This window comes from Opisthorchis viverrini (assembly GCF_000715545.1).
Source record: "Opisthorchis viverrini unplaced genomic scaffold opera_v5_333, whole genome shotgun sequence".
NCBI classification, from domain to species: Eukaryota; Metazoa; Platyhelminthes; class Trematoda; order Opisthorchiida; family Opisthorchiidae; genus Opisthorchis; species Opisthorchis viverrini.
In genome coordinates, this window is record NW_008751992.1 from 285,738 (window position 1) to 296,955 (window position 11,218).

Here is an 11,218-nt window from a genome sequence, read left to right on the forward strand (position 1 = left end):
AGCAGAAGATCCAACAAGGGCCATATCGACTTTGTATCCGATATCTGTGGGCCAACCCCCTGAAAGCATTTCGACTCCACGAGAAGTGAAATCTGTGTCACTCTTTCATGATAACATCGATGATAGCCATACAGAAAAAAGTATACGTTTTATATCTTTGTAATGTACTACTCATAAGGTTGCTGAAAATCCGTCGACAGCCCACAACCGGTTTCGCCTTTTTCGGGGCTCATCAGGTAGACGCAGTCCCCGGGTTTCCGTCAACCTTATGTTCTACTTGAGATGTTGGTCCTTTGCACGTAAAGGCGCGTAAATTGGATCCAGTTCGATGCACCGGTTGATCGATTCTGCCGTGGAGTACCATGCTTCCAGAAATTCTCTTCCGTGTCGCGTGTCTCCGCATGCCAAAATTTTCTGCGTTTTCCAGATCGAATTTGTGGCCTTCTCGGTTCTCGTGTATAGATATCAAGGACAGGGGGTCATGCCTCCTGACAGCCGCGTTGTGTCCCTTTTTTCGGGTGCATAATTCCCTCCCAGTTTGTCCAACGTAGAATAAACTTTCGTGCACTTCGGTCCCAAGTAGAACATAAGGCTGACGATAACCCGAGGGCTGCGTCTACCTGATGAGCCCTGAAAAGGGTGAAGCCGGTCGTGGGCTGCCGACGGATTTTCAGCAACCTTATGAGTAGTACATCACAAAGATATACATGTATCGCGATATCTCGAATATCATAGCGACTGAAATGTGAGGCGGCTTGGTGCAGCACATTCAGTTGCCTGAGAACATCATAAACGAGAGATTCAGCTGGGTTCCAGGTGAGTCTCTCGAAGGAACCAAATTAGTTTGCAACTGAGTGTATATTCGCTAAAAGGATGTATTCTTACCTGATGCCAATGAATATAATGAATTTAAGTGAGATTTCTCGGTGAGCCTTCAAGCACTCACAGAATATGATGTAATATTTCTCAAAGAAGGCTAAGTGTTTACTGAGGACGTATCTGCGGCACAGACACTGCCATATTGACTGATGATCGACAGGGTCAAAGACACTCTTCAAGTCAAGGAAGACTAACACTGTTGACTGCTGGAAGTGGTGCCGCTGCTTCAGGCTTTACTGGATAGTGGATATGTAATCAATACACCTTTCTACTGGACGGGAAGCAGATTGTTTTTCACATATCTCCGTGTAGGATTGGGACGGCTACGAGACCAATGCCACCTAGTTTTCAGTGTTCGCTGATCGTTTTTTATCACGGAGATTGTTGTTGACATGCACATAAAACCAATACGTTGTGTCGCGTGGGCGACCAGAGATTCGTTGAAGAGAGCTGATTACAAACCCTCTAGTTTTGATGGCTTCCCAATTCCCAGAAGCAATAATTGCCGCTTTATCTCTTGGTCTGACGGTCAAGCATGGTGTAAATTCCGTTTGACCATATGCATTGTCTCCAGGGCCTATAATGCAGATAGCCAACAAAACTGCGAACGCTTCACCACCAATCGAGGTGACACCATCAGTGCGTTATTGGGGAGCGTAGTTGTGCGTTGAGTAGTGTTATGTGTGTGTGTTAATATACGTCCTGTTAACCTGGAGTAACCTTTGACCGCGATTAGTTGTTCGGTCGGGCGGTTCCATTGGTTGCTCTGTTATCCCGTATCCCCATTCGCCGATGTCCACGTGACCTTTGAGCTTGGCATCCATCGCCGTCGTAATCTGGTCGATGCTGGGATGACCTTTGTCCTTCCGAGCTCCGGCTTGTGGTCTTTATTGGTTTGATTCCGATGAGTTCCTTGTTTCTTTGTTTGTGGTCTTCCTTGGGTGTTCCGGTACGGTGTACGGTATACCGTAGAGGCTCATACGGATCAAATACTGAACTACAACAGCAATCTTCCAGTAAACCACAAAAAGAGCTGTATCAAAACCTTGTTCAAGAGAGCGGAGTGACACTGCAGCACCACAGAACTCCGGAAGAAGGAGGAAAACCATATATTCAGCGTGGTTCAGAACAATGGATATCCATTGTTATGCACCCGAAAAAAGGAACACAACGCGGCTGTCAGGAGGCATGACCCCCTGTCCTTGATATCTATACACGAGAACCGAGAAGGCCACAAATTCAATCTGGAAAACGCTGAAAATTTTGGCATGCGGAGACACGCGACACGGAGGAGAATTTCTGGAAGCATGGTACTCTACGACTGGTTCAATAAACCGGTGCATCGAACTGGATCCAATTTACGCGCCTCTACGTGCAAAGGAGCAACATCTCAACCGGAACACCCAAGGAAGACCACAAACAAAGAAACAAGGAACTCATCGGAATCAAACCAATAAAGACCACAAGCCGGAGCTCGGAAGGACAAAGGTCATCCCAGCATCGACCAGATTACGACGGCGATGGATGCCAAGCTCAAAGGTCACGTGGACATCGGCGAATGGGGATACGGGATAACAGAGCAACCAATGGAACCGCCCGACCGAACAACTAATCGCGGTCAAAGGTCACCCCAGGTTAACAGGACGTATATTAACACACACACAACACTACTCAACGCACAACTACGCTCCCCAATAACGCACTGATGGTGTCACCTCGATTGGTGATGAAACGTTTGCAATCAAATTGCCCGGCTCAGAGAATAAGCCAACGACCATCTACCTTAACTGAGCTACCAACATTTTCCTCCATAGAAGAGCCAACCAAAATCTTTTTTGAACGGTTTGGACCATTTCCAAGCGGCGTTTTCCGAATGAGATCACTCAACCACCCATTTCTCTCGTCCTTTCGCTGACGATTGCTTTCCTTCGACCCGTCGACCGCATTAAGTAGTATTAGACGACAAAAGTCTTCTCCATTTCATATGCCTCCATTGTCCAGTAGAGTTCTCGGTGTTCCCTTATACTCCTTTCTACTTGCATGCGCGAGCATATTCGTTGCCTACTGGAGAATCATCCACATTAGCTCCAGAAATAACTTCCAAACTTCTCGTACCATTAATTATAATAGCGAAATACACTCATTTGCAAACAATTTTGGTTTTGCGGGAGACTCACCTGGAACCTCGGTGAATCTCTCGTGGTTAAATCAAACCCGATCGTTCCGACCTGTTGTCATTAGTCCCCCGGTTACGCTATACTGAGAAAAAACATTCTTACTCTTTTCAGGTTCATGAATAGTGCACTCTTCGGCCTCTTCGTGCAACTGATTTTCTGTCATCGGCTAGGCAAAAAAATGCTGTTAGTGCTAATTAACCCGAACATGACTCACACCTGAAAATATGAAAACACCTCAGCTTTGTTCGAGAGAAAGCGGGATGGTTCAACCTCATGAAAATCTGCCGATATCCGGGGGATCTTGACACCTAAGGTAGTAATTTATGACGTTTTTATTAGAGCGGCTACCGCTTTAACGCCGGATGCCTCAAGTAAAATTGTGTTTAACCTTGAATTACAGGAAGAAACAAAGACGTATACCGGAGCTCGACATGGTGGACTAGTATCGCCCTTATAAGGCATCGCTGTTGTACTGGTTTAGCTTACTTACCTAACTGCACGACCGTGCATTAATCAGTTACGCGCGTCCGCTAGTGAAGGTTGGGATCCCGAACAAGATCAATGAGTAGCGTTTTACTTAACCTTAGGAACTGTTGTGATTACTCACCTTCTCATACAAACTTTGACAGCCAAGTGTGCATTTAGGCATCAGTAGATCGCACAGATTCTTTATGGCACTGATCACCGTGTTCAACTAACCATCCCTCTTGGTTCTCGGTCGATTCCTTCCAACCAGCTATGCAGCGTTCGATCATCTCATCTATTGTAGATTTTACTTCATAGGCGGTAGATGTCGGTAGTAATCGTGTAGTTTTCTAGTGATATTAGGGTTCTTTTCTATCCGGACTTGGCGTCATGTGGGCAAAGATCGAGGTGACGGCCTGTCATTCACACTAGCGAAATCAGGACTGAGGGCTACTGACCACCTAGTGCGCGTGTGGGATGCAAGAGTAGACTGCGGTTTCCGTTTGACAACCTGCCAACGGTGCAAATCAGCTCACGCTGCAACACAAACCTAGCAAAATGCACAGCTGAGTTAATCTGGCCCAACGGCTGGGGCGCGTAGTATTTGTACACGTGGGCGCAGCGCGATTGGTTGTGTTGTGTAGGAATAACTCGTCTAAGCTAAATATGAGAATAACGGCTAGTGAGGGAGAGTGAGCGGTCGATATGCGGTGGAACGTTTTAGTAACCTTCTGAAGGTTCCTATATAAGCAATCTGCACAACTTACATTAACTTTGTTGGATGCGACCAGCTGTCTGTTATTCTCTGTCCAACAGGAGGTTCAGCAGGCTCANCAACTCACGATGAAATTAAATCGTACCGTGCCGGTAGTGCATCATGATGGGGCAATGTACCATGAAACCATGCTGAGTGTGTGCACTTACATACTTTGACTATCTCCCATATGAGACCAAGATAACTACTTGAATGTCTCAAATCGCGGTATTTGGTTGCAAGAATCTCACAGATATCATTCCATTTCTGTTTCCAATGTCGCGGGCTTTAGATAGCCCTCATACCCATGTGGTCAACGTCGGATGTTGGTCAATTTATTCTCTGAGACACGAAATTGGGTCACTTGTCGGTAATCCGTGGCATGAGAAGGCGACCTGATAAGTGACACCTCATAAACGTTAGCATGGTTAAATGTTGCTCCTCAGCACCGCTTTCATCAACACTGGCCTTTGCATGAACGAGTACGATCTAAAGAAACAGCAGTGCGCTGAGAATTGTCGAACGGAACCACTATAGTGACCTTTGGACCCACGTTTGATCCTATTCTCCCAGTTTACTAAGGCCGTTCTCAACTAATCATTGCTGTCGATTTGGAATCGGCGTTCAGCGGACAAACCATTGGTCGTCAACCTCAAAATAGCACGGAAAACTCGTTTTCATTGTCACCACTTATGGGATCTCGTCAATAGAGGTCATGTGGTGGTATGTCTTTGAGGGTAGTTGTGGGAAGGCGCGAGGGACAAAATTATTGATTCCCGAGTCACCTAGCTGCAACCATACAGCGTTATCAAGAAGTTGTGCAGCTAACCCAGACTTTGGAATCGGAGTGGGTTAACCGGACACTAAAAGGTGCATTTCACTCACTCTGTAAACCTTGTTCGTCCTCGGAGTATGACAATCGGTCTGACTTTATTGCGTTGTCAGGTCGCTAGACCTGTGAAAGGAGAACCACACGCTAGAAGCGGTCTTGGTGACATCTGTTTCTTGTCAAGTTAAAGCGCTAAAGAATGTTCAAGGATCGCTAGCTACACACAAGCGAACAGTACCAACCGGTGAAAAAAACGCGGTCATATTAGGAAGCACTAATCACAAACTGGGGCTTCAGTGTGAGCCCCAATCACACATTATTTCTGCAGTATCGGCTTGGAATTCTCAGCGGTTATGCTAATTGTTTTCGAAAATGGTTTCACTTAATAGACCGATTGAGGATTTCGCCGTTTTCTTGTCTGAATGCAAGTTGTTGTCCACCTCAGTGACCGACTTTTGATGTTGACGACTGAAACTAGTTAGTAACAATATTAAGAAACATCTCTGATATAGACTGACTCTATCTCAGAAACCAGTAGAGTAAGCGAAAGCAGGAGTGTCACTGTGCAATACACTGATGCAACCCGTCTTCTCCAGTCTGTCAAAAGCTTGTTTCGTTGATGACTATATCTTAAAGTTATCCTAACTGCAAATGTGTACTCTCGCGGTCGGGGTGTCGATAAATGGAGTTTGGAGTTTCGGCCTTTGGAATAGTCTAAAATGGAGCACAACAACGGGACCTCCGTTAAGATGGCTGGCCCCATAAAAACTGTGTAGCCATCTATGTGGTGCATTTTCTTGAAATAACTCGCTGTCTATAATGAGACGACAACCGTTCCTTGTAGCCAGCCGGTGTTCTGGACAGCTGCTTTATCTGCTGGTGGGGAATCTGAGTCTGCAATTCAGTGAACCACGGCAAGCTCCGGCTGCTGGATAACTACTTCATTTTCTGTCTTACCTCGTTTGACGCAATTTGCTGGGCAAGAGGAGAAATCCTCTGAGAAAGGGCAGGTTTATCACGCTTTCCACTGTCAAGTAACACGCAATTAGAAGGAGCCTTCAAACAAAAATTTTATTCCGCGCAACTCTGTTCCTCAAATCAACAGAATAACATAAAGGACTACTAAGTGAATTCCTCGGTCTGACCCGAGGGAAACTGGGGTTTTCCCCTACTACCGTACGCGAACCCATTTTCATTTTCATTTGACAATGGTGACGCTGTATTTGCAGGTAGGAACCATGTATCTCCATAAAAGTAGTTTGTTGGCTTATATATCGATTGGGACAAACCTGCTGCTGAAAATTTAAAGGGGCATCCGGGAAAGTTTGGAAAGTTGGTTGTGGCACTTCCGTCTGTTCGGTCATTGTTTATGTGAGATTCATTCACATTTTCGAGGATTTCTGTTTTTTCAGGGGGTCGAGGTAGTTCAGTAGCTGTGGGTGCATCGATCTCCAGGTCTTTGTTATATATGTCGATGATTCCCGCTTTGGCACGCGATTCTAGTTTTTTACTCTTCATTCGTCGATTTTGAAACCATACTTTCACCTGTGGTGGAGGATGGAAAGATTCATATGCATTTCACCCAGTCTTGCCGGGTTGGTGGTGTGGGAACAACAGATGAGACAGACCAATAACTCTGGGTGCTTGAGGCTCACAATCGTTTGCTGACTATTTTTGTCCTGCTCGGCAGTAGATGAAGTTAACTTGTTAGGAAGAAAACAACTTTTGACCGAGACAGGTTAACGTGTTGTAACACTATTACGAAATCATGAATTCAAATTAAATCTTAATATCGCTTGATGCTTAAGACAAGTTGCATCCGCCGTCATCTACCTTGATTGGTATAAATTAAGTGCATGCAGGTTTTTCTTGGTTGGTTTAGTTGATGTCATTATATACAACAATCAATACGGAGAAAAGTACAATGGAGAGGGGGGTTATTTGGTCACTGTTGAGGAATCCTTTTTCTCGGTGGACTTTTCACCAAACTGGCTTCTTTTTGTTTGAATATCGCATTAGATTTGGGGCCTGTAATCTATTTGTTCCCCCTTTCTTTGCATTCATGCGTTTACATCTTGTCTTTTTCATGTTGTTGGAAGTTGTTCAACTTTCCTGTGCTCATCGACCATGTCAGTTTGTTTTGCACTTAACTGGATGGCAGGAACGGTCTAGAGACCAGGGTCGGGTTTAAAATATGGATGATCCGGCCAGTAGACTGTGCCTTGACACTGAGCTATCAAGAGCTCTGGCAAAATTCTACTAAAACTGATAATTTAAAACCAGTAGTCGTGCTCAGAATCTACGTCACCCAAGATCAGTGATTAGGTTTCGAAGAAATGTTCCTGATGGCTTCCTATATACATGTCCCACACTGCAAAGTTCGGATTTTTCGGTTTTAAATTTTAGTAAAGTTTACATCCAATGGAGGAAGCCATCGTACCTTCAGAAGTAGGAAAGCACTGTGGAATGGTTTCGCTTCTGTAGGAGACTATCAACAGTTCATGGCTCTGTGGTTAATAGTTAAATACTATACCGCTAAGCCAAAAACGATCACTCCACAGTGTAATTAACAAGTTTTGACGCCGCTTACTCTTCACTTGCCTGATTCACATCATTTTGTCGTGTGTGTGCTAATCTCCCAGATGGAAGCCAATCGCGACTTGCGGGTTGTCTTTTCCTTCTCCGAAGACTACTAGGGGTACTTCAGAAAATTTTGAATTAATCACATTACCGAATGATGAGCGTTTTAGCACTTAACGGAAGGTCTGGGACTTAGACCCCATGCTCTTTACCAGAGACTCCCATTTGCGAAATACTAATGTCTCCAGGTAAGTGCCTCCAAGTTTTCCAGTCTGGACCGGGTTTCCTTGCTAGTGCCCTTTTCTCCCTTCTCCGTGAAATCCCGCTTCTGAAGTTATCCTTAAATCAGTATTATTCATTCAAGTTGATGAATTAGTGTTGGGGATAAAAACCACACCTTACCTGCCTCTCACTCAAGTGCAGCCTAGAGGATATCTCTAGCCGTTTCTGTCTGGTGATGTACGAGGTTTCGATGTATTCGTTTTCCAGAGCCAAAGTTTGGAACCGCGTGTAGGGTCGCCGCTTTTTTCGATTGTTTGGTATCACTGCATGGAAGGGAAATAGTGGCATTTCATTGTGGGGACCCAAAACCTCACCGTTAGGGAGAACCAATGTATTGCTTATGTAAGCCTTGAGATCCACTGCTTTCCCCCCACTGTCCTCAGTTTTTCGGCATCAATGGCCATCATGACTAATGTGCATGCCCTAGCAAGTCGCTTCATGACTTCCCAGTGGGGAGCTAGATGTAACATAGAACAGTGAAAAGAAACGAATAGGGATCCACTCACATTTTTATGGCTATATCCAACCTATTTTCTCATTGCATCAAATTGTATACCAAAGAAATAAAGTGTCGAAGTTCATATTTTGCTGGGGACACCACGAGGAAATGCAGACAGATTTGAAACGGGTAAATGAAACAGAAGAAAACGAAAGCAAAACTTTCTGCAAAAACGTTATGGACAGTATGCAAGTGACTCCTTTTGAACAATAAATCGTCTGTAATGTACTACTCATAAGGTTGCTGAAAATCCATCGACAGCCCACGACCGGTTTCGCCCTTCTTGGGGCTCATCAGGTAGGCGCAGTCCCCGGGTTTCCGTCAACCTTTTGTTCTACTTGAAACCAAATTACACGAAATAAGCAAACATACGCTCATTTGGTCGTGGGCTTTCGATGGATTTTCAGCAACCTTATGTGTAGTACATTACAAATATATACATGTATCGCGATGTTTCAAATATCGTAGCGACTGAAACATGAGGCGGCTTGGTGCAGCACATTCGGTTGCCTGAGAACATCATAAACGAGAGATTCAGCTGGGTTCCAGGTGAGTCTCTCGAAGGAACCAAATTAGTTTGCAGATGAGTGTATATTCGCTAATAAATCGTTTCATCATTGGTGCGTTGTTAACAATATTAGACTCTTACGTTTCGCCCGACTTTTTTTAGTTGGTTGACCGAATTCATTGCTGTTTTCAACTCTGTGGGAACCCACACCCTCATTGGGCCTTCTGCCTTCCAGTAGGCTGCCAAAATGAATCGTCTTACATATCGTGAGTATGACGCAATCGAAACCAGCAATACATCTCATGACTTGCTCATTATGTTACCTTTATTATGTGCTCCGCTGCTCAGAGTTTGTCTCCATAAGGTTGTGTTTACAAAAGTGTGAACAGAGAACAAATCAATTCTCCACTGGAAGTTGAAAGATCCGAGCACATTCTGAAAACCAAGTACTAGACAGGATCTCAGATATAACGCGATCTTGTCAATGAAGAAAGTTGCGTTAATCTTAGGGTTGCACTCAAATATTTCTGTGGGCATAGGACTGGCTTTGCTCAACTTAACAATAATGCCTTGAGGAATTTTGATCTATTAGGCCGATTGCATTACTCTGAACTAATGAGTGCATTTCCTATTCTTCGCATCCCATGAACCGATCTATTAATCAACTGAAACTATGTTAGTGTTCTCAATCCACAGCACAGCACAAATTTTTGGTCCGTCTCTCAAGGCTTTAACCGATTATCCAGATAGGATTTCCACTGCAACTGCAAGCCACTTGTTAGATAGAATGGCTACCGGATAGAACAAGCTCTGTCGTTTCGGACAGCGGCTGTTGGTACGCTTTGGAATATCGTTTCAGCCTGAGACGTGTGGCATAATTCGCCACTCACAGTGTGACATCTAATTTTCTCATTAACAGCGCTCATGCATCAGTACTAGGCAGTTTTCAATGGAGTCCCTTGTCAGTGATGCGATTCAGGTCTTTATTAAACCGTATTATACATTTGAGAAGTAGAATATCCTCAATGAATATACCCGGCGTGCAGGTTCATGTGGCTTTAGGAACAGATGTACACCAGTGAACGTTTGCATTGCAAGAGTACTGTACTGCACACGGTATGTGACACTAAACCACTTGGCTTTTTTCGGGCTGCGAGGTTTCAAAAAGGGAGACCAGTTTTGTTGTTCAGACTCACAAGTAAAACTGTTTTGATGAGGTTTAATAAAAAACAGAATACGTTTGGATGGGCAGTGAGTAAACTATCATCCAAATAACTTTTGTAAACGAAAACAGCTTGAATATCAGTCTGTGCGCTGTGCCGTAAATTGGCCTTAAATGGATCTACCAAGATTAGTCCAACTGAATTCATAAGCATAGAGCATCACACCGTCCCGTTGCAAATGAAACTTAGGATTTTGATCACGTAAAAAGGTGAGACCTTCCTCGATTTAAATATTTAACGGCTTAAGATATGGCTGGGTCTCAAAGAAATCAAATAAAATATTTACAGCGTCAATGAGAGCCGTGTTTGCAGATAAAGCATTTGTATCGATAAATCATCTTGCTCCCTTTAAACTATCGGCAGTCTACATAAGGCTGGAATTCCGTAGGCATTTCTCAAGCGTTGGTATATTTGGGTCGTTCTTACAGTTTTAAGGAGTAGTAAAGACACTCAGTTAAACAGCATTAGGGGAAGTCTTCACTAAACCATGCAATCTGTGAGGGTGATATCCGGTTGTTCAGACTCAGTTTGTGATACAAGCTGAGAGAACAGATAGTTGCGTAACTCAGGAGTAATGTGCTTCGCCATAATGTTACATTTCCAGGCTAGTTACTGGCAGTAAATTCGTAAGCTTGGGATAAAATCACATTTGATTTAGAAATACAATTCGTGTTGTGTAAAACCCTAGTACCAGAACCTTCGTTCGACTTCAATATCACGACATTTTCTTATTATTTCAGGCTTTTGTGATGATCTCATGTAAGGTTTGTCAATGAACTGCTAGCGGATCGGTGAGATCACTTAGACTGTCCTTAGACCAATAATCCTTTGCTGAAGATGTTGTATTGGTACAAAATTGCTTTCAAGTTCCACTTCGGCAGCCACGAAATCAATGTTTCAGGGTGGAATTTACCGTCCAAGTTCAAATGACAAACCCTCACCTTCCAAGTGATTGAGGCCAAAGTTTAATAAGACTATCAAGAGTGCTGTTGTACAGGACAGAAAATCACACCGCTCTTCAA

The 11,218-nt window shown here is 44.0% G+C and overlaps 1 protein-coding gene across 1 annotated transcript in view; it reads right to left on the minus strand.

The window, feature by feature from the left end:
* Positions 1–6,226: 6,226 nt before the first annotated feature.
* The window catches only part of T265_10106 (hypothetical protein), a gene marked incomplete at both ends in the record, with an annotated part of 8,304 nt that continues 3,312 nt past the window's right edge, over positions 6,227–11,218 (minus strand). Inside the window, 2 exons of the mRNA XM_009176378.1 lie at positions 6,227–6,649; positions 8,087–8,229. Of these exons, the coding sequence (XP_009174642.1) occupies positions 6,227–6,649; positions 8,087–8,229 (566 nt within the window). The remainder of the gene's footprint in view (positions 6,650–8,086; positions 8,230–11,218) is intronic.